A 25074-nucleotide genomic window follows, 5' to 3' on the forward strand; every position below is an offset into this window, starting at 1 on the left:
CTAACAATAAAAGATGTTTTAGATGTGGCAAAGAAGGACATTTTGCCAATGATAAGTCATGTCCGGCTGCTAAAGCTTCCTGCTCCTACTGCAAGAAGAAGGGTCATTTCTTTGCGGTGTGCAACCAAAGGAAGTTTAAGAAGTCTGTCAACTCCATTGATATTGACCTTGATGAAACTCAGAGAGTTGATGACTTCCAGTGTGGTCAGATTGTTTTACAGATTTCTGACTGCAAAGTTAAGGGTCCAGTAGATTACGTATTAGTAGATGGAGCAAGAACCTTAATGCTTTTTGACTCTGGCGCCAAAATAACAATAATATCTAATCAACTGTATCAGGAACATCTAGAAGGGAAAGTTCAACTTTTCGAACCTGACATCAGACCATGCGCTTATGGGGGTGAACCCATAGAGCTACATGGTTACTTCGTAGGTGTACTGGAATATGCTCAACGATTTGCTACGGGGAAGGTGTATGTTTAAAAAAAAGGGGATAGCATAATTAGCTGGTGGCATCAAAAAGATTTGGGAGTGATGCTTGACCCCAATAGTTCTCCTTCTATTGTTCTTAAGGATCTGCCGGATGTGAGAGAAGTAAATAACACTGAAGTAGTTCCAGATTTCATTTCCACTCTTCGTCAAGACTTCAGAAATCTATTTAGTGACAAGATAGGTTGCATGCGAGGTTATTCACACAAAATCAGATTGGTTCCTGGTTCTGTTCCTGTTTGCAGCAAAGTTCGTAGTGTACCTTTTTCCATAAGGGATGATCTTCAAACGGAGTTGATGAAACTAAAGGATCAAGGAATAATCGAAGAAGTGGAGAGCACAGAATGGTTGGCCCCCATTGTTATTGCAAGGAAAGCTAATCGCCAGATCAGACTTTGTGTGGATCTCCGCAGGCTTAACAAGTGTGTTGTTGTGGATAGGTATCCTCTTCCTAACATTACGGAATTGCTGTCTACAGTCTCAGGGGCTAAGTTTTTTTCTACAATAGATCTCACATCGGCTTATCATCAAGTCGAACTAGATGAATCATGTAGAAACTACACAGCCTTCATTACTCCATATGGCACCTTCAGATTTGTACGATTACCGTTTGGTCTGATCTCTGCTGCTTCTGTTTTTCAAAGGTTGATGGAACGTGTGTTAAAAGGTTTGTGTGGAGTATGTATATATCAAGATGACATACTAGTTTATGGTAAGGACTTCAAAGAACATATGACAAGACTCAGAGAGGTACTTAAGAAGTTAACAGAAAGTGGTCTAACAATAAAGGCTGAGAAGTGCAAGTTTGGAGTGGAAGCCATTGATTATCTAGGGCACACTATTTCTGGTGGGGGTGTTTTACCCAAGAAAGAACTGGTTGACTCTATTCGGTGTTTGTCTTCCCCCACTTCGAAGGAGGAACTAGTGCGATTTCTCGGTATGGCTGAATTTTACGGTAAATTTGTCAGGAATTTTGCCAGTTCATGTTTTCACATGAGAAGTTTGCTAAAAAAGGGTACTGATTTCAAGTGGGATGAAGAGTGTGAGAGGGAATTTAGCAGTATCAAAGAGTCTTTGGTGATAGCGCCTGCACTCAAGAATTTTAATCCTAATATGCGTTCTATTTTGACGACCGATGCCAGTAACAAAGGGTTGGGAGCAGTTTTACAACAAGGTGGTTTAAATCCTGAAAATACCATTGTCTTCATTTCTAGGAGTCTTAGAGGTGCTGAGAGCAAATATTCTGTGATAGAGAGGGAAGCACTGGCGGTATTTTGGGCGATTAAGAAGTTAAAAAAGTTTTTGTGGGGAGGTTCTTTTGTCGTGCGGACTGATCACAAACCTTTATGTCAAGTTCTCCACTCTAAGGGAATTGATGCTGTCTCTAGTAGGATCACTAGGTGGATTGTTGGGTTACAGGAATATGATTTTATTGTAGAATATGTTCCTGGTTCTCACAACTTGTCGGCTGATGTTTTGTCTAGATTGGTTTCTACAGAAGGTAAGAACAATGAGAGTGAATGTCTGGAGGGTGATGATACAGAATGTTTTGATCAAGTGTGTGAAGTCAGTTTTGAAATAATCCCTGAGGTCAAATGGCGTGAAGAAACCTTAAAAGATGTGGTGCTACAAGATGTCATCAAGTTGATACAAGATGATTGGAGGATTAAAAATAAAAGTTGTGGTGGAAGTGCTGAATTTTGGAATGTGAGAAATGAATTGGTTTGTGTTGATGGACTGTTATTGAGAGGTACGAGGTTGGTTCCTCCTAGAAGTGTGAGGAGTCAATTGGTAAATCAGGCTCACGATAGTCACATGGGCATATCTAAAACCAAAGAGAGGTTGCGTTCCTCCTATTGGTGGCCAGGAATGGACATGCAAGCTGAAAGGGTTGTCAGAGATTGTCTACAGTGTGCGGTGAGTGAAAAAGCTTTGAAACCTCGTGTTCAACCCATGGTCACTAAGGAAACTCCAAAAGGACCGTGGCAAGATATTGCACTTGATATCTTAGGACCCATTCATAGTGGTGGTATGGCTGAATACGTGATTGTGGTTATTGATATGTTTTCAAGGTGGCCTGAGGTAAATTTTACTGGTAGTATCGAAACTAACAAGGTGATTAAATTTATCAAGAAGTTAATAATTCAAGAAGGCTTACCCACTACCATTCTCACAGATAATGGAGTGCAGTTAGTTTCAGGAGAAATGAATGAGTTTTTGCATGGGTGTGGTGTCAAACACAAACTCTGTTCGTTGTATCATCCCGAGGGTAATGGTATGGTGGAACGTTTCAATCGAGTTCTCAAAGAAACTATTTCAATTGCAAAAGATAACCAATTGAATTGGAAGGAAGAAGTGCTAAAAAAGGTTTATCTCTATAGACATACCCCTCATACGTCTACAGGGGAAACACCTTTTACTCTGTTTCGAGGGAGGCGTGGAAACTCTGAATTGGAACCTTCTTGGGTTAATAATTTACTTGATGGCAGGGGTAGGATGATGGTGAATGATGAGTGGAGGTCCAGGGAGTGTGCAAAGAAGGTGAAGAGTAAAATTAATTTTGATAAAACCCATGCTGTGAAGAAAACGGAAGTTCATGTTGGTGATTATGTTCTTATCAGAAATCCTCTAATGAAAAAAAAACTCTCTGGTCCCATGAAGGTTGTGAAGTTGTTTACTAATGCTGTGAAAACAGATGATAATAGAGTTTGGAATTTGAATAGAACTGTGAAATTTAGAGGAAATCTCAATTCCTTGTGTAGGAATGTGTCTCATAAGAAGGCCATTGGAGTCTCCACGCAGAAATCAGACTCAAGTAGTTGGAAGGATATCGCTGAAGAGTTGCCGTGCGGTTCAGATGTGAGGAGATCGAACAGATCTGTCAAACCTCCGTCATATCTCAAAGACTATAACTTGTCGTGAAGAATCTATTGTACAAAATACAGTAATTATTTACAATTAGTTTGCATGTTAAAAAAAAAAAAAGGTTTATGTTCTGTTACTGTTGTTTTGGTTAAGGAAGGGAGAAGTGTTATATCCTAGATCCGAGTGGGAGCGCGAGAAGGCGAGTGTTGGAATGTCTGTGTGGTGTGTGCGCGAGGAGAGGAATGGGAGTTAGAGCGTGAGGAGAATGTGCGAGAGAGGGCGGACGACGGTTGCAAAGAGAGGCGGAGGTCGGGATGTTTTCTAGACAGAAGAAGTGAAACTCAATGAATAAATAACTCGAGGCATCTTTGAAGGCGTTGTTTTGGTTTCAATCTCGCTCCGATATTACACCCATACTTATACATTTTTAGGGCATCTCCTACGTTCGTATATTACTCTTTCAGCTGACATACACCAGTCCATGTTGGTACACCAGACTTGGAACTTGGGCGCCAGCCTACCGGACCAGAGCCTGGCAATATCACATCTAGCCACTGCCAACTCAGTGTAACAGAGTAGTGTTTTATAGTTAGAAAGAGCGCTATCCCTCCATATGAATGATAGCATAATTTTGGCATCCCACTCAAATTGTAATTCTGCTACCACTGCTAGGTGAACACCGCCCCTGCTCCAGAACTCATAGACTTTGTACAATCCCATCATGCTCGAAGGAGGTTTCTCAGTACTGGAAACAGATGTAAGCATCAGTTATTTCTTCTAGAAAATAATGACTGGATGAGATTTGGGATTGTGCAGCATTCAAACCACACTACTGTCCTTATTAATTACTATTTAGTAAACACCTTGCAAATGTAAGGAAAAGCCTCTTTTTGTACATTTAGGGCCATATGTACGAACACATTTTCCCATAGACACAGAATGGGCAAAACTGCTTGCTACATCTGGCCCTTATTCCCAGGTTTTTGGAATGATGCTGCTGGTCTTTCGACTCGGAAGGTGCACTGAGGCCTACTAAACACGACACAGTGCCATTGCTCTAATCCTTAATAGTATATTTCTGATTGAGTAACCAAAAATTGGCATTGAGTTAACTTACGAATAAGTCCTTAGCATATGCTACCAGGGATACCTAGGGCCTATACGTTAAGGTGTCTCTCATGGACTACAGCAATTATTGTGCCACCACAAGTGAGATAAAATAAAACGTGACTCCAACTAGCTGGCAGAGCAGTTTTAAACAGCTAACTCGACTTTGCCATTTAAGCAATGCCAACATCCAAACCTTCGTTTTTAATACATATGTCACCTGTAAGGCAGGCCTAAAAAGCCCTGAGGTAGGGTGCTGTATATTAAAAAGCAGGACCTGTGTTTTTACATATCCTGACAATAAAAACTACACATTACATTAACCCACACTTAATGCTCAAGTCGAATTCAGTGTAACTTTTGCATAACCAGCAACTTTGAAAGTAGCCACTTTGTTGCCCAAAGTTTTCCAGTGACTGTTTATGGTTGTTGGCCACGAAACCGCATTGTGCCATTCTGGTGGGAGGTGTGAACGACTCTCAGGGAGGAATACAAGGGTCTGCTGTTGGAAGAGGTGTGACTTCTCCTTTCTGGCAGAAAGGCCAAACAGGGTGTAAGTCCAAAAGCCGAGCTTCAACGGGGAAGCCACCATTGAAGGACAAAAGGGACTTCTCTTTTGTTCTTGCAGACAGGATTGGCATCGAGGACAGAGTTGGGGAAGTTATGGCCAAACTGCTTTTTCCGTGGGCATGTAGTCCCAAGGACACCTCTGGGGTAAGCTAGGGAGTGCCACACACCAAGAGAAGAGGTCTTCCATGTTGGGCTTGTGCAGAATGGTGCATTCCGGGCTAGCTAGATGTCATAATACACAAAATGTATCACTGGGCAGGAGGGAACCTACTAGCTAATTGGCTAGTAGCAGCCATGTCTCCAGATGACAGAAACTGGGCATAAAAGTGGCACCTCCTGGCACCTAGACCTCAGATCAAATCTGAACTGTAGAGTGGACTGAAGAAGGGCTGCCCTGCTGTTCCCTGGATAGAGCAAAGACATGATGCAAACTACTGGACTGCACATGCTGTTCCCTGGGCTAGCAAATAGAGGACTGTGCCTGTGCTTCCCTACTTGAGGGAAAGTCATCCCTGAGCTTCAGACAGAAGTGACTCTAAGAGTCAGTTGTATGCCTTCCTGCGACAGCTACAAAGTCATAAAAGTGGAAGAAACCTGTCTTGGTAGCCAAGAACGCTTGACCGCCGTTGACTTACAACATGCAGCCTGGGAGACCAAGTCCCACCCTCAAAAATTGCACCTAAGTCTGTTGGACCCAGGAGAGTTGTTTGACTGCAGTTTGGTCGCCCAGCAAGGAGGTTTTCACCATTTAAAGGGAACTCCTGATTTCACTGTAACTGGAGACCAGTACGTTTTTTTGCTGGACTTCAACCAGAGTTTGATGGACATCAACACCTGTGGCCAAAGTTGTCTCATCATTTTTGTGGACAGAGGAGTAGCCCAAAGAAAACCCCTGTCACTGGATCAGCATCCTGAGCACTCTTCAGCATCCTGTATCCCTTGCATTATGATCGCTCCATTTAAATCTATGATAATTTCCCAATAGAGCCTGGAACTGAACTGGAGACTGCTTTGATTGCGAGGCAACTGTTCAATTAAATCTCTTCAGCCCTTGTAATTCACTCCCTGTCAGGATTGGACCCCAAAGAGTATGGACCCCAAAGAGTACCGGAACAGTAGTTTACAACTTTATAAAAGTTTTCAAAGTTAAGCGGGGTCCATTACAACGATTTATATCGCTGAGTGAAAAAGCAGTGATTTATTGTCGCTTTAAAAATTGATATCTATGGATGTTTGCTGTTGAGGTGTCTATTTAAAGATAAAAATATACCCTATGTTTGTAAGTTGTTGTCGTATTTTTATTGAATCTTGTTTTTTTCTTATTCAATTGCTTTGGTACTTCTCACTTCTTTACACGTGTTCCTTTGATAAAGTCTGACTACTCAGGGCCACATCTACCTAGGGTTGAACTCAGATTTTTCAAATGAATCTGACCCGGCCCAACCCAGTACAGTCAGTGAGCTAATTACACTGCGAGGTCTCACAACCAAGCCATATAATAAACCACTTTCCTCACAATAGCCAAACTGTTATGGCTGAGTATTGTATAAACAAACTGTCATGGGTGAATATTGTATAACCAAACTGTTATGACTGACTACTTACTGAGTGTCCTTACTGGACCATACCCACCAAAAGAATCCTCCGGCAGGTGCTGTGACTTGATCTAATTAGCAGCATGTTTAAAGAATTATTAATTACTCATGTAATGTCTTTTGAGTCCCAAAACGTCCCCGTTCGGGAAGTTGCATCTTAAGTTGTTTAGGTGCGAACTTCTGTAATGCAAAATTGTATTTTTAGCATTCTTTTTTGGGTGTAGCGTGGTTATCAGCTGTCCCACCTTGAATCGGCCATTGCTTTTATCAGTTATCAGCTCTATAACGTAACTGAAGTCTGCACCTGGAGTAAATGTAACTTTCATAAATAATTTTTGGGACTAGACCAGGTTGTCAAATTGGAAACTAACATACTCACTATTGTCTATAATCTCACTGTTCCCTAAATATGCCTCTCTTGTTAATGAAAGTGGATACCATCACAATGGGATTGCGCCTACTTCTTGAATAAAATAGAAATGTTATTCTGAGAAGAAACTTTAACACACAGATTCTCCCAAAATCTGGAATAACCAAATCTTTAAGGTAATTAAGGACATTTTTCCCTTTCAACAGGATTGAACATTTGGAGACATATACCAACATTAAACACTTGCAAGTACAAGGTTACCCCATTAGACCCCCTCGTAATGCAGTCCGGTGGGGCAGCAAAAAGCGATGACATTTTACACTATAAATGTAACTGGGTGGTTAAAACTCGTGGTTGGACAGTTGCATAATGTTCCCCTTTGGTACAAACATCAGTACTTAACAACTCCTGCAAAATCCCCCATTGTAACCACCTCAAATTAAATAAAATGTTTGCTTTCTAAAACTGAGCAACCAAAATGTAAACTTCATAATTAGGACTATTATCAGGATCTGTTAGGGTGGAGTGGGCACTGTCAATGGAGAGATGCAAAGGATAGGTTCCCCTCACACTAAGCATACATGTGCAAGGGGCATAATACCCAAAATCTCTTAAAGAAAAGTTTAATACTAGGTAAATTTAGTTTTTCAGTTAATAGAGTTGGGGGTTCCATACCACAACATATTAGGGCGAAGCTCTAGATCAAGCTTAATATTCATATTGACAGAGGAGCCACAAAATGTACCCAACTGAAAGCTCTCATGCTGAAGTCTCAATACTAAACAACAGCCATAGTGGCTAGGGCTGTTTGCTTCAGCTGTCCTAGGGTTCATCCTACCATGGCTCTGCAAACTAGGCTAAGTACATTCTCTTCAACATTTGACTCTCAATGGTAGCCACGGCAAGAAGTAACAGGCACTGCAGGGAGGCTAGTCTGGGAGGACAAGAGGCTCAAAAAGACGTCGAGCACCACAATAATGTAACTGTCCAGCCCAGTGTTTTTCTGAGCAAAATTAAAAGTTTTATATTACACAATAAGACTTAATACTATGTATTAACACTAAAATTGTCACGTACCGGATTTGCGGAAGCAAGAATAACACAGCTAGGAAGGCGGCCCTTCTCTCATATACTAAGGTCTATGGGGTATAGTTATTATTCACTTTAAGGCTGTATTAGTGTTCAATCTGGTTACCCGGTCTTTTGGCTGTTAGGACATGGTTCTTCCTCCTGCTCTCAGTCTGTGTTAACTGGAAGCCTGCTGGCTGTGGCCCTCTCTCGAGCTTGACTGTGCAAGCAGCAGGTGGTACCAATGTTGTAGCAGGTCTACTCCCTCTGCCCAGTGAGTTCTGGTAATAGTAGCTGGGCTGCCCATGACCAAGGAGATCATGGAGCCTTCCTTCCAAGTGCAGATCCCAGGGTGGTGACAGATTTGTTTCACTTTTGGTAGCAATGGCTGAGTCTGGTCAGATGTGCTGCGAGTAAGTGCAAAGGATAGCCAATAAGTGCCTCAGTACACAGGGACAAAGTGCCTCGAGGCAGCACCTTCTTCATTGGGTGACATTGTCTGCATGGCAGATTACTCACAATTGTCTTGGCTATCCACACGTTTAGTCCATCAGGGCACCTGTGTTAGGTACCAAAGAAAAGGGAAAGCGTTCTTCCTCCAGATTAGACTCCAGGTGATGTCCCCTCATCTCTGGGAAGCTGGCAGTCAGACAGACATTAGCTCTGGGTGCACAGTGCTCCTCTAGGTACTCAGTACAGCACCATCTCCTTGTTCAGAGAGGACATGGAACTGTAACAACAAGTGGGTCAGCAGCTCCGACCCTTTTACAGGTACAGTAGGCAAGTGATGTGTATTCTCAGTCTGCGTTTTCATAACCAATTTCGGTTAGTTCTCTTTTCATGTGTCCTTCTGAGGCTGTCTTCCAGACTCTGCCTTTGCACTGAGTGATGCTCTTCATGGCAGGGCAGACTTCAGCTGGAGCAAATATATCAGGACGACCCAGGTCTTTAAAACGGCACACTAAGTAATTCCGCCACAGAAATCTAGAGGCCTGTTCTAAAGACAATCTTTAATTACCATCTGATGGAACTCTGTTTCTGGTTTTAGCCACACGGATAGCTACAGGAGCAAGACACTCAGTTTAATGATATCAGACACATAACAATGACCCAGCTCCTCATGAATTATAAACAGGGCAGAGGTTTGCGGAAGGGACAATACTCTTCTCAAAAATACATTTTCTACTGTTGGCAAGGTGGAAATATTTACATATTCTGAAATGTCACTGCCATAAGAGACTATCAAAACACATTTAGCCTTATAGATTTTAAGTATCACCTCCAGCGACTTATCACCTTATCTACATGCAAAATCGAAACAGATGCAATTGACCTAGCAAATGTCTTCTAGATCTTAAAAGAAAGGCCCAGCTGTTTGAGGAATCGAAAGTCACCCCTAAATACTAAATATGCGAAAGACTACTTGGCTAATAAGGCAATCCTTAGAACAAAATGTTCTGGATTCGTTTTTTCTTGGGCCTACGAGCATTACATGTAACTTCTTAAAATTAGAGCTAAGGTCTAACGATTCCATAAAATTCACAAATGAGTCAAGTAAACATTCGAGGCCACATTTCTGGCTAAAAGAACTGTTTCACCGTCACATACCAATGCTGGTATAGGATGCCCTTGCAAATCTTACCCGTAACCAACTAGAATCTGTTCCAAATGACTAATATACAATGAAAACAAAAATTGGGCAAGAATACATCCTTGTCCCACTCTCTATTTGAAATTAAATGCCTCCTTCACCATACCTAACCCTGGCAGACAAATTCTGATGCAACTCCCACAAAACATAATCAATATTTGCTTCAACTACCATAGAACTCTTTATAAACCAAAGTTTTTCTGTGTTTACCCTGTTGAAAGGCTGAACTAAGATCCATAAAGGCCAGAAGGTATTGCTCCTGGCTTGGTCACTGTATATTTATTTATTTATAATTAAACACAGATTTAAGCATTGATCAACTGTTCCCAAACCAGGTCTAAAACCATACTGAACATCTGAGAGTATATGTGATCAATGGCCTGCTCTGTCAGCCTATTTAAAACTATCTGCCCAATAATCTTGAGTATCACATTGATTAAAGAGATAGGACTATAGCAACAAGGGCCATCTTTAATTCCTTTTTTAAATACATGGATAATCAACCACGTGGGGCAAGAGTCAAGGATACAATGCCTAGCTGCTGTGTTTAAGGATAAGATAAACACAGTGGCCCAAAGGGCAACGTTTGACCTATTTATGTCAGTAGGAACCCCATCTGGACCCCGGCTTTATTATTTGGAATTACAATAGTGGCACCCTCGACCTCATCCACAAAAAAACAGATCTTGGTCTCTACAGGAAACACAAATGGCTGAATTACACCATCAGGGATTGGTACATACAAAAAGTCCTTCAAAGTGTCTAACCCATCTCTCTGGCGAAATATGATGACAATGTATGACCGGAATCTTTCCTACATAACAGTTCCTACAGGCTAGCACAAGCAAGTTGTTCCAAAGCCTATAATCGCAAGGCTACTTAACAATCTAGATTAGTTCTATCCCTGGATTTTTTCTTTTAAGGCCCTTATCAATTCATGATGACCATTAGAGGACAAGTTATTAAACCATCTATAAGTTTTTGTTTGAGTAAAATTGCCCCTTGTGATAAGAATTAGATTTACATTATTACAGATGGACTTAAATGTATTAGGAATCAAGTAATCAAGATGAAAGTCACCCAAGCAGACATTAAAATCAGAAAAACAATAATTCAATAAGTTTGAATAAAAGACCTCCAGGATTGTTTTTCCCCACTTTATTCTATAGCCTTGATCACATAACGCTTAGACCCTAACTGAATGGGTGATAGAGTTTTATTTCAATCCCCTGTGATGTGAAGCCGATAATGATTGTGGTCACTATGAACGTCCCAAATTACCTCATATCCTATTACCAATTGTAGAAGTGTAGGGGAGACAGACAAAAATTTAATCACTAGTCAAGGAATAGCCTTGGCCTATAAAAGTAGGAGTATCAGGGATACAATTAGCATCTGCAATTGTCTTAGTTAAAAAGGAAATATTCAAATCATGGAGAGAAGAATTCATCATTTCACCCTGAGTAGTGTGCTTAGACACACGTGAAATAACACCTTCTGGGAATCTACCCTACATAGCACATTAAAAACAACAGGAGATACTGAAACCAGAGAGCTTCCTTTTTGACAATTTTGAGGTCACTGCAAACCCTACATTTTTACATAGACAGTTACATGGATCTTAGGCAGAGTGCTGTTTTACAACTTTCTTTACAAAATCAAACTCACCATAGTTCCATATCTAACTCAATGTCAGTTGCATCCAGGGAACAGTGTGAATCTGCAGAAAACAGAGAGGGGCAAGAGATGATGAAGTGAATGGGTAAAGAAAGCATACCTCTTGAGAACAAATTTAACACAGGAAAACCTCACAATACGAGTAAGAATCACTTTCTCAAACTCTGGTGTTGTTTTAGGAATGATGATTCTGTACACACAATAAAGAGATATTACAGAGTACTCACTAAATCCAAAGATAGAAACGTATCCTTCTGGTCCAATGAGTGGAGTCAATTCACTCAGAGGACCTTTGTGCAAATGGAAGCCATGGTTACAATATAAACATATCTGGGAAATTGTTTTCCTTCAAATTATTAGGCTCTGTAATAGGACAATGACTTGCCGTTACTGCAACTCTAAATTAACTGTAGAACAACCCAGATCCTCTAGAAGAAGGTTAACAGGAGCGAAAGAGGTGAGAAAGAGGATGATAGGAAAAGTTAAAGATCATAACCATGTCTCTTATTTGAGAGAAATAATGTCTAGAGCAAACTAAAAGACCATCATTTATTAAAGGCACAAGGCTACAGGACTTAAAACATGCATTAATAGTGTCTTCTGTCACGAGTCATGTTCACTTCCTTTCCACTCTTTTATAAACAAATCTAGGAGACTTAATTTTAAAAAACATCTTTAATCATTGGACTTAAATCCTGCCTTGCTTGCGTGTCTGGCTTGTAGGCAGGACTTTTTTCAGGAAAGTGGGTGAAAATGGAAGGCTTGTGATTACTTATCAGCAGTGAGCTGTGAAGATGTAACCATATAGGCCCTAGGCTCATTTTAGTTAAGAAATATACATGTTAAAACTAGAATGGAACAAAATCAGAATTTAAAACCATCATTTGCTGTCAGCAGTTCGGAGACAGAATAATGTTATGCTGCCTAGCACTGCTCCAAAGAAATTCAACAAAATGAATAATCTTAGAGTTCTAGGCAAACTGGATTTTCAAGAAAGTTGGAGACTGCTCGCACATCTGAATGCTGGTAAATACTGTGGTCTTTTGTGACTACCATATTTTAAAAGGCACTTTGATTTTAGACTTTGTATTGTTTTGTTGCATCGGTAACGCTGTTATGCTCTTAAGGGGCTTATGTGCTCTTAAGGGGTTTTTGTCTGTCCCCACAAACCCAGTGGTTGTATCTTCTTCTCACCTCTATTCCCCCACTGTCAGTGGTTCCAGATTTAATGTCAAGACCGGATGCTTGTATTAAATGCATTGCATTATTCTTAGTACTCAGTACAGCGGCCTGAGTAGAATGCTCCATACTGGGTAGCTATAGAACAACTGTACAACTTTCAAATAGATAAGAGTAAGTACTTTAGAACCCCTTGTTTTCTGTTAAATTATTTCTTCTATTTTCTGAATGCGCCTGTAATTTAATTTGTTATGGATTAATTTACAGACCAATAATTTATATTTTATTTCTCAATAAAAATGTGCACTAGTACTGGTCTTGCTTTTTTTAAGAACTGGATTGATGCTTTGCTTTTTTATCGGTTGCCATTTACTAACATATCTTTTGGCTCCTCATTTTAGGGTTTGGGTGCCTAATGGAACAGCGTTGTGAATTTCTGGATTGGATGTGGGCAATTAGGTCCATTTTAAATGGTACTGCATTCAATTGGGCACAGGGTGGCCAAGCAGTGGTAGTCTTCTCACTGCACTCAACAAAGTGTGCATTTGGAAACTGTATGATTTACACAATCCAACAACCTACCTTTTAAAAGCAAGAAGATAATAGTGTTTGCAAGAGATATTAGATGGCCCCTTGTGTATAGCATGATTTGCCATTTAAAATATACAACAGTGTGAAGTTTTTTTACTAAATAATTTTTAAAAATAGCACCAACAGCTTCAATTTAAAGTAGGGAGTTTTACTGAGCCAAAGACAATAGAGAGTGAAAGAGAGAGACAGATAGGTGATGCGGAAACAGGGGGAACTGAAGTGAGATGTGGCTACATGAGTTGACATAGACACCTTTGCGAGATTGGCTGTAACTAACATTTCGTCTCATGGGTCGATAAAGGAGGCCTTTAGCGAGGCATGGAAGCTGAGGATGAGACATAGAGAGGCTGAGCAGGAGACAGATAGAGAGTAATGTGAATACAGTACATGTGGTTCGAGGGACTGACAATATAAAACTAAAAGAGGCATCGGACCATTGAGGCAACATGGGGTTGGTGATCTGGAGGCATGGGGGTTGTGAAGGAAACATGGGGAGTGATGGTAGTCGAACGGGGAGCCATGGATGCTGAAGTAGGACACAGAGACCTGGGGGCTAATATTAGTCATAGATAAAAAGTGAGGAGACACAGGGCAGAGGATGCTTATTGAGGAATAATCGGAAGCATCAGAGCCCTTGAGGAACAGCCAGTAGAGTTATGGGTGGCCAGAGTAGAGACAATGAGGTATGATGGGGAGACAACTGTGTCAGAGTGAGGTATGCCAGACATCAAACCGTTTTCAAAGTCTGGTAAATTAGAATACTATACAATTTGGTCTGCTTCTTTGACAATCTGACATCCTTGTGTGGCTTCTGTTCATCTTACAGCATGCACAAATGAGAAGTAAATATTCCCAACATAGTGGTCTTTGCCTACCTTTAGTAAATGGAGGGAAGTAGCACATCATTGTCGTGTTAGTCCAATCATCTTCAAATTCTCTGTAAATAAAAGATATCAATGACTTCAGTAGAATAGTTGTTCAAAGGTGACATAATGTTATTGCTAAACCAAAACACGGTGCTTCTTGGAATCATTGTGTAACCTCTGCTGGATACCTCTTTGAAAAAAGACTCTTTCCATCCATCTTATTTTGTTTACTTGGATCGTCTTTCACTTTGTGAGCTACCTTAATTTGCTTGAAATGGATCTGACGTGAGAGGAGGACAGGAAATACCACCAGCACACTCGCAACAGCAGGATAGGGGATGTAAAGTAAAACGTTCAGGTTTTACATCGCCCAATAGGGTTTTTGTACATGGAAAAACCTCCTCTCCTCACTCCATTGACTCCTTTGTGTAGCTATCCTGTGTCATCAACATTATACACTCATACAGAAGTAGCAAGGTTGTCATTTACTCAAGTAAGGAAAAAAGTCCTACATCCCTCAGTTGGATGGCAAACAGCAGCCACAAATTAGGGTGGAGCTGGCCCCTCACATCCCTATGCCCTTCCTCCTGCTTCACTAAAGATAGCTATGCACATATATACACATTAGACCCCATAGACAAATGGATGTCCTTTCTCTCCCAACCACTACAGACATCTAATCCTATTACTCCTCTCCTTACCGTGTTGCTAATGCTATACATTCTGCTACTGATTATTTTACTATAAATAGTAGGGCTACATTTACTACTACTTGTAATACTAGCATGACTGCCAATACATCTGGCCCTACTCTTTCTTTTAGACAAGCACACATTTGGGACACTAATACAACTTGAAGAACTACTGCTACTAAAACTACTTCTAATACCACCCATAGTCTGACTGCTGCATTGGTAGTACTTGCCCCGCCACTACTACTTGTACTACTCCTAGTACATGTAGTCTAATTACTAGCGTTGATACTGATAGTTCTGCAATTTCACCACAATTTGGTAGTCCCACTAATGTTATTACTAACACTAGTACACTTAGTTCAGCCATTACTACAATGACCTCTTCCACTTCTTCTGAAGACTACTATTAATACTACTATTACTCCTCTCCTGCTATTGCCTGTAGTTCTGTACTGGTACTAGTACTACCATATTTCACATCTACTACATGTACCTCTGCTAGAGGAATTATTATTTCTAATCTTTCTATAACTATTGGCACTCCTGCTACTTCAGCAGTGACTTTCTCTACTACTGCTAGTAAAACTACTAACAGCAATGCTGCATGAATTTGTTTGCCAAGGGCATCTTGGTGGTAGAGATACAGGCCATAGAGAAGGGGAGGCAAATGAGGGAAATCAAGGAAGATGAAAGAGACAGGTTTTGAGTAATTTGTGGAAGGGGTTGTGATCTACATTGCTTCTCAAATGTAGCATTGGTGAGTTCCATAATGTAACAAAGAGGTAGGAAAAATATCAAGGCCTATATAAAGGCAACAAATGACAATCTCAGTTGCACATCCCTAACCAATTGTCGGATTGTAATGTTATTACATATGGTGCTGTACAAACTATATCACACCTCCTGCCAAAGTGTGTGAAACTGGACCTAAAAGGGACCAATAATTTGAAATAGAGAAAAAAACAGTGAGGCACACAAATGTAAACACCTATAAGTCCAACTCAGTCCATTTATAAATATGTCCAGTCATCTATTCAAAATAATTTCTAGATCCTATGGGTATGATTCACTAGTAACTATGTATCAAAGACAATCACAAACATTTGGTAGACTAATTCATATTTTAAATATTCACCACTTTAATTTACATTATTTATGATTTTTAACTTGACAATACATCATAATATCTACAAAAAACAACTCTAATCCCTAAAAAAAACAATGTTTTCAACCTCAAAACATTTCAATTCCAGTCCAAATATTATGGATTATGATCCACCAAAGCATAGAATAAATTGTTGGCTTATCTGGTCAGGAAGTTGAGGCCAATCATCCTCATGTTCAAAAATATAGTCCCATTTTCCAGATAACCATATGCAATTTAATAGGTGTAAAACTTTGGTCCAATATGTTGTGGATTGAATCCTCAGCCCACTAAATTAGAACTTGTGGCCAAAACTTAGGTCCAATATGTTGTAGAAAAATATCAACCTGTCTGGCTCTGTTAATTCTCGAGGGGTTCTAAAAACAGAGCTCAGGAGGATCAAAGCATTCTCCTAGGCGGGTAGAGAATTTGCTTCAGATGTTCAAACCTAGGCTGTTTTGACTTTTGTGTATCAGACACAGCTCTTTCAACATTATGTGCTTCCTGGTAGGCAGAGGTCTTAGGTGTTTGGATGCAGAGAGGTGGTTAGTAGCCTTTAGGAGGAATCTGGCTGCCCTGTTTTGCAACATCTGCAGTTGGTGAATAAGAGACCGAGGACGGCTAAGTATAGAGAGTTACCATAGTCCAAGTGAGAACTATCAGGGCTTGGATCAAAATCATGCCTGCAGTCTCTTGTAGGAGAAGAATAATATTTCTCAGGGATTTTATTAGGAAGAAGCAAAGGGAGGACCCCTTGCTAATCTGTGATTTAAAGGTCAGCTGGGAGCCAAAAATGATGCCTTGATTCTTTGCTGTGGCCAAAGGAGTGGGGGAGTCCCTTGTGCAGCAGGCCAGCAGCAAGGTGACTAGTGTGAGGTGTTTCTGCCAAAAGCAGTATCTCAGCTTTCTCCCCTTTCAATTTTAGGAAGTTCTCTTTCATTCACATCACCACCCTACACACAATCTACACATATATATACAATCTAAAGTCTAAAATAACTTCCCACGTGGGTTCCATATCCTGAAATAGATACAATTATCTGAGTGTCATCTGCATATGAAAAAATATGGCAGCTAAAAGATCTTGCAGTGGATGCCAGTGAGGTTACATACATAGTGTAGGACTCAGTGTACGGCTTAGTACAGAGCCCAGTGGCAGTGCATCCTCATATCATCTGTAATGGCAACCAGAGTAGTTTCAGTACTATAGCCAGTTCTGATACCGGACTAGGATTCATTCAAAAACTTCAACTAGAAATGGTAGCAATGGTACTAATAGCAGTAGTACTTGCATCATTAGTAGTACATAGCTAATGGTAGGTGTTCGGTTAGCAGTGGTGCTCAGAGCAGTAGTAGCAGCAGTTATGGCAGCACAAGAAGTATCAGTAGTGTTATAGTGATCCTAATCATAGGAGTAGTGGTAGTACTTATAGGATACATATTAGTAGGTCCATTAGTAGTATACACAGCATTGGTAGTTCTATTAGTAGTAATTGGTTTAGAAATACTACCTAGCAGCAGCACTACACATATCTCTTGTAGTAGTAATAATAGTACCAGTAGCAGCAAAAGGTTACTGCAACAGTAGTGCTGTGTTACCCCCAGGTTACTGGGGACACACATGGTAGGTCCCCTAAGCCCCAAAAGGAAAATGTCCCCTTTAGTCTCCCTCTCATACCCACCAGACTTATTCTCTTAAAGACAGGAGTGTTAGGAGTAAGACAATCTGTCAAATAATCTCTCATCTGCAGAGCCTGGCCCCATACCCTAAAATCAGTATCCACACACAATACTTTGTATTTAACTATATATGATTATTTATTAGATACTATTTGTCTACAAGTCATATGTATTAGAATGACTGTAAGTATTATAAGCAGTTCAGCAAATCATTATTTAATATTTATACAAATTAGGATAATGGTTAACCCCTTAGGTGCGCGGGACGAGGTGGTTATGTCTGCTGCTGTGGCGCTCAGGCGCCTGGGACGTAACCTCCTCGTCCTCACATGCTCCCCCCGAGGGCCTGGCACCTCCCTCGCCTGGGATGGTAGGTGAATCGCTTCTCCTTCCACCCCCACCCCCTCCTGACTCCTCCCGTGGCGTCTGATGATGTCAGCACGCGATCACGCGCAGACCTCATCAGAGGCCTACACCTGAGCTTCCAGCGCGGATCAGAAGAGAAATGCTTTAGCATTTCTCCTCCGATCACGTGGAGGGGCCAAGAGAGACATCAAAGGAAAGGAAAGGCCTTCAGAATTCAGAATTTTGTCTACTTTTCAGAAATGTTTTGCTTTCCGGGATCCAGCATTGGTTTCACACCCATTTCTGTCACTAACTGAAAGGAGGCTAAAAGCACAAAAAATAGTAAAAATGGGGTATGTACCAGTAAAATGCCAAAAGTGTGTGGAAAAATGAGGTTTTCTGATTCATGTCTGTCTGTTCCTGAAAGCTGGGAAGCTGGTGATTTTAGCACCGCACACCCTTTGTTGATGCCATTTTCAGGGAAAAAAACACAAGCCTTCTTCTGCAGCCCTTTTATCTAATAATCTTTTTAAAAACGAAATTTTCGCTGTATTCTGGATAATTTCTTGGTCTTCTTCAGGGGAACCCACAAACTCTGGGTACCTCTAGAATCCCCAGGATGTTGGAGAAAAGGATGCAAATTCGGCGTGGGTAGCTTATGTGGACAAAACGTTATGAGAGCGTAAGCGCGAACTGCTCTAAATAGCCAAAAAAGGAAAAGGCCTAGCACCTGAGGGGGAAAAGGCCTGTCAGCGAATGGGTTAAATAAGCCCCCACCATATTTCGTCACCCATCCTATCCTATCAGTATACCTGTGTTATAACAAGTTCTACTTAATATACCAAGCCAAGTAATGCCTCCTTGCGTAACTTATCGCGTCCTCATGCCTGAAGTCAGACCTCCATAATTCAGTATCTCCTTCAACACTCGGTTTGTGAGTCATATCACTCCCTTTTTGGCATTATCTTACACCCTTTCTTAATTATGGTATTCTCTGGAACAAGCTCACGCTCACCCCCAGTATCATTGTACAGGAAATATGAATCAGCACAACATGGTGTTCAGAAAGCAAAGAACAAGCAGGGGCATAGCTTGGGCAGTAAGACTGGCGGAGGTGAGCTTTAGATTTCCTGACAATCATGCTGGCATATAATGTTAAAATACATTATACGACAAGCAGAGCACGCAGCGGCATCCACAAATGTTAAGGGGAAGGGATCGACAATTGGGGAAACAAAAAAAAAAAAAACACACTTCCCATTCTCATTGTCGCTGCCACTGCTGCCACCTCCTGCCGCCTCGCTCCGCTTCTGGTGTTCTAGCATTCACTGAGGAACCAGCACAGGCTCCCCAGCAATCCTGGTGCTGCTTTCATGCTAAACCTAGTATGAAAGCAGCGTCGGGAGTGGACTGAGCGGCTTGGACTGCCGCTCAGACACAACCCTGGTGTCAGTGCAGTTTCTCCAGCCCGGCTGTGCAACACAGCTTGGCTGGAGAAACCTAAGTGCGCATGTGTGTTTGGCCAGCCTAAGATGGCTGGCCAAACACACATGTGCATAGGTGCACTCTCTCCTCCTATCCCCTCCCACCTCCCATGGCCCAGCCCCTCCCCTCCCTGTACTGCTGGCTGAGCCAGCAGATGAAAAATAAAACCATAGCAAGCTATGGTTTTATTTTTCATCTCCTGGCTCTTAGTCAGGGGGGAGACGCCCCTCCACCATTGTGGGGAGCCACTCCTGAGAACACATGAGAGGGGCTAAAGAGGCAATGGAAAGGGAGCCAATGGGGATAGGCAGGGGCACTGAGAGAGAAAACACAATATTTTGTAAACTATCAAATATTTATGAACACTTTCAAAGCAGAGAGGAAGAGAGGGTGTGTGAGTTTCTGCCTATGTTTATGTAAACATTTCTTGTGAAAGCACAGACACCTCACCATACCCGACTGAACGCACCTGCACCCAGCTATTTTTCCACAGGATACATTTATTAGGGGGATGTAACACCACCACAAACACCCCTCTGAAGCCACTCCCGTGAGAACAAGAGCTGCTGAAACAAAACGAATTTGAGGTGTAATTCCGTATCAGGAATATACCAAAAGCTGTTCGCTAAATTGGCGGGACTCAGTAGGAAATAAGGAAAAATTTTTCCAATTTGAGAACTCCTATGAAACATACATGGTATGGTTCTGTAAAGTGAACTACTTTTAGCTGCCTTTCTTTCATCACTGCAAACTAGCATAAGCTGTTTTGTCACCATATGTAGACTATATCCATGTAGCCCAAGCACCCAACACCAAGGCTCTCTATTCCGTTTTATTCATTTCCTGCAATTTACACACAAAGGTAACCTACATAAGACAACTCCCTGTCGAAGTGCTAGCAATAGATGACAAAAAGATGCAAAGCTACAATGTTTAAAATGAATCCAATGCTGATTTTCTTTAACTCAACAGAAATAATTGCTTTAAGCTCCCAATAGAAATTTACAAGCCACGACTGGAAAGTTCTACACAAGGAATTACACCAGAAAACTTAGAAATCCAAGCAAAACATCAGCTGCCCAGGATGACACACAGGACATGTGATTCCCGGGTAGCAGGAGGAGGAAGCACGGGTTACCTTGCAAGGTGTCAGTAAGGATAATCACTTATACATGCAAAGCCAGTAGGTCTGGCTATGATTGAGTGAATGTTTTTTATTGTTGTTTTATATTGTAATGTCTTCAGGCTGTTGTATGAAAACAGATGACATAGGCAGAAACTATACACCCATAAATATACTCAGATGCGAATATACACACACTTACAGACGCAACACAGCTAAATACACACTGGCAGTAACACAACACAGATGGGTAGATTTTAATGCAGGTGGATACTGGATGGACCCAAGGAAACATGTTAGCTATTTTGGTATATAAATGGCTGAACAGGCAGGCGGCTTTCGCTATGTACAGTGGTAGAAGGGTGTGTAGGTGCAGGTCTGAGTGGATTGTGCAATGTATGAAAGTATGAAAGTGAGTGCAGGGTGTCTGGCTGAAGGCAAAAAGATGACTGCCTGAGGATGAATTAATGTTTGAGTGGGGTAAATGGAATTGATGAACGTACAACTGTAGGTGGAAGAATGATGCGTATATATGGGTAGATGGCTGTGTATGTGTGGGACGATGGATGTACGAACATGGATGGTTGATGGAAGGATAATTCACAAGTGAAAACAGATAAGTGGGAGTAGATACGTAGAGAGATGATAGGTTGGTAGACTGCTCAAGGGTGTGGGGAAATCATGGATGTGGTAGCATAGCTCGATGTGTAAGTGGTAGTGTGGGTATACATGGATTGGTGTGGTTGGATAGGTAGGTGATTGCGAATATTTGGGTGGTAAATGGAGGACATGAACACTGACTGTGTGCTGGACATTTGTTTTTGCTGGTTTTGGTACTCTGGGCATTTTACCTCTGCTGACCAGTGCTAAAGTGCAAGTGCTCCCTGTGTAAATTGCATGTGTAATTGGCTTTTCCACGATTGGCATATTTGATTTACTAGTAAGTCCCTAGTAAAGTGCATTAGAGGTGCCCAGGGCCTGTAAATCAAATGCTAATAGTGGGCCTGCAGTACTAGTTGTGCCACCCACATGAGTAGCCCTGTAAAAATGGCTCAGACCTGCCACTGCAGTGTAGGTGTGTGCAGTTTTAAACTCCCAATTCGACCTGGCAAGTGTACCCACTTTCCAGGCCCAAACCTTCCCTTTTTGTACATGTAAGGCATCCCTAAGGTAGGACTTGGGTAGCCCCAGGAGCAGGGTGCAGTGATTGTTAAAGGTGGGCCATGTACTGATGTGTTTTACATGTCCTGACGGTGAAATACTGCTAAATTCGCTTTTCACTGTTGCAAGGCCTATCTCTCTCAAAGGTTAACATGGGGGCTGCCTTTAAATATCTTTTAAGTGCAGTTTCCCTTTGAGAGCAGATAGAGATTTGGAGTTTGGGGTCTCTGAATTCATAGTTTAAAAACACATCTTCTGCTAAAGTTGTTTTTTAGATTGCCAGTTTTAAAATGCCACTTTTAGAAAAAAACATTCTGTGACTCGACCTGCTTGTGTATTCCCTGTCTGGGTCAGACTGACAATTGGGCTGTTTATGAATCTCTACTAGACAGTGACACAAAGGGAGCTGGAGTGTAGCCTGTCTATCCTGATGGGTCATCTGGGCTAGACTGGAGGGAGCAGCTGACACGTACACCTGAATGGGCTGTTTCTGCCCTCACACAATGCAGTCTCCAACCCCCTGGCGTGTGTCTGCAGCCAGGCCTGGGTAAGGCAGGATCTTGTAAACAACAGAGACTTTCCTTTCAAGTTTACCTACTTCAAAGGCAGAAAGAGGTATAAGTAGTGGACCCAAAACCCCAGATCTTTAGATTACTTCTGGAACCAAGAGGAACCTCTGCCAAGGAGAAGAGCTGAAGAAGGAGTACTGCCCCTTTGCCTGTGCTTTGCTGGGTTGGCCTGCAGTTGCTGCTTCTGCCTGAAAGAGGACAAAGAGTGGACTTTGTGGTATATTCCTGTTTGTGATGTGTCTCCAAAGGCTTGAACTGAGCTTGCCTCCTGGTTTGAAGTCTCAGGGCCATCAAAGACTTCCTCTGCCAGCACCTGGACTCTCTGCTGAAACTCCTACCCTGACAAGTGGTGCCCTATCCAGTCCCTGGGCCCTTGAAATGTGAAGCTGGTTGAACAAAGACTGAAATCCATGCACAGGAGCCATGCGAGGAAAGTTTTGACACACCACCTGCAACACAGCTGTAAAAACTATGCACCACCTGCAAAGCGGCTGAGAAATTGACACACCACCTGCATTGCGGCTGGGAAATAGACGCATCAGCTGCATCGCGGCTGGAGAAATGACGCAACACCCGCTTCAAGCTGCTAATATCTACGCAAGCCCCATGTAGCGCGGTTCCTCATCACCGTACGGCTGGATTTCGCACCCAACATTGCTGGGGGTCAAAATCGAAGTGAACCTGCCCTGGTATGAGGTGCCTGTCCAGATACCAATGCATCACTCTCTTGCGGGAGAGAAAAACAACACATCGCCTACCCGACCAGAGAAGAAATGACACACGACCTCACTTGTGAGTAAGGAATCGACGCATTGCTGACTTTTCCGATGCACGCTCGCCCGTGCGGCTTTTTTTTTTAACGTAAAACAGGTACTTTGAGTAACATCAAAGCATCCATTGTTTTCTATGGAGTAAGACTTTTTTAATTTAAAGATTCATATCTTTATTTGTGTATGTTGGATTTTTTATTGTTTTGGTCTTGTTTAATTTAGATAAATATTGGCTATTTTTCTAAACTGGTGTGGTGTCCATTTTGTAGTGTTTTTACTGTGTTACTGTGTGCGTTGGTACACACACTCTACACATTGCCTTTGAGATAAGCCTGACTGCTTGTGCCAAGCTACCAAGGGGGTGAGCAGGGGTTATCTAAAGTGAGTATCTCACTTCCCCTGACTAGAGTGAGGGTCTCTGCTTGGACAGAGTTCATACTGACCAACCAGAGACCCCATTTCTAACAGTAACAAATCCAGGGAGGTCAGACAAATACCAGAATCCAATTGGGATGTACTAAAATGTGACCCCACGTTGGGCAATATTTTAAATACCCTCAGCATTACATGTAGGAGGAGATGCTCCCTGAAGGACCGTTTGGTCCATAATGATGTGACCATGAGAAGAGGCACCTTTAACCAGGAACTGAAAGGTTTTGTCCCTTGTGGAAAATGTAGGACCTGTTGTCAGAGTAAAAGTGTAAAAGAATTTACCAGTGGTAAGGGTACTAGAAACATACATCAGTTTTTGACCTGAAGCACACTCAATTTGTGATATACATACTTACTTGCCCCAGCAACAAGTGATATGTGGGTAGCATGATTCATGCTGCCAAGAAGAGAATAATTGAGCACATGCGGGCTATCGATAACAATGACCCACATTACTCTATGGCAAGACACTTCAAAGAAACACACTTTAGTAATAGAACAAAACCTGCCTTTTTTTCATAGAGCATGTACCCTGTAACATTAAGGAAGGATTTAGAGAAACAACTATGAGACAGAAGGAATCGAAGTCTATTATAGGTCTTGAGACTAAGAGCCTGATTACAAGGCTGGCGGTCACGAGACAGCCAGCCTTGCGGTGGTGGTCAGGCCACCTCACTCCAGGCGGTCCGACTTTACAACTTCAGCGGGCAGGCCAAAAGACTGCCATCACTGTCAGGAACATAGTTCCTGATGGGCAGACAGAGGTAGGATTCGTGGTCAGCCACAGCAGCACTGAAGTCAACACTGCTGTGCTGCTTACGACTCCACTTTCTTCCAACGTTTCCATGGCGGTGGGGGATGGAATACATAAGATGAATTAAAGGTGCATTTGGGGGTCTCCATTCTGTGCTAATATCCTATTCACTACACTATCACCATGAGCTTTGATGTACATATATATGTAGTTGGTGATAAGGACTAACGTACATTTTTATCTCTGCATGTTTCTTCTATTACTCGATTTTGGATTTTAACTGTTTTATTGTTTTCTTCACAGGAAGAGAAGGAAGGGAATCTCAAGTGAGATTGTGCAATGGCTCCATGGAGCTGACTCCTCATACCCTTTTCTTAATTCTGCACTTCTTTGGGTGAACACTACTTGAGATAAGGGAATCCCCTTTTTATCCTTTACTCTCTAGCTTTTTTTCAGGTTCGCTTTAAAAGTAACATGATGCTGTGAGGCATAAATTTACTCGATGAATGTCCATTTGGGTGTGATGATACTACATACAAGGGTCTGCTCATCCCGTATCAAATATGATTTTGGCAATGGGATTCTTATCAATAGGCAAGATGTCTGCATTTTTCTACTGAAACTTTTTTCTCTATAATTTTGTAATATCACATTACTGTGACATGTTTTCCGCTAAGGATGCATGAAAACAGGCTAGTGCAGTCATATAGATGAAGCTTTACTGTATATAATATATTCAATGTGTAGGAACATTATGCCTCACTTTTGACAAACTTTGTTTCAATAAGAATTTCTGTTTGAAATCTATGTTGTCCTGAATACTATTTAATTTACTTGAGAAAATACAGATGCACTGTTGGACCATTTAAAAAAAATGTTTAGAACTATT

General features: G+C 41.6%; 1 protein-coding gene across 2 annotated transcripts in view; it reads right to left on the bottom strand.

The window, feature by feature from the left end:
• The window catches only part of LOC138267955 (uncharacterized), a 1270490-nt gene that overhangs the window by 279526 nt on the left and 965890 nt on the right, over window positions 1-25074 (bottom strand). For both annotated transcript variants that reach the window (XM_069217240.1, XM_069217239.1), the window contains exons 8-9: window positions 14037-14098; window positions 11383-11434 (exon numbers count right to left, since the gene is read on the bottom strand). In XM_069217240.1, coding sequence (XP_069073341.1) covers window positions 11383-11434; window positions 14037-14098 — 114 coding nt within the window. The remainder of the gene's footprint in view (window positions 1-11382; window positions 11435-14036; window positions 14099-25074) is intronic.

Source organism: Pleurodeles waltl, chromosome 12 (genome assembly GCF_031143425.1).
Source record: "Pleurodeles waltl isolate 20211129_DDA chromosome 12, aPleWal1.hap1.20221129, whole genome shotgun sequence".
Classification (NCBI taxonomy): domain Eukaryota; kingdom Metazoa; phylum Chordata; class Amphibia; order Caudata; family Salamandridae; genus Pleurodeles; species Pleurodeles waltl.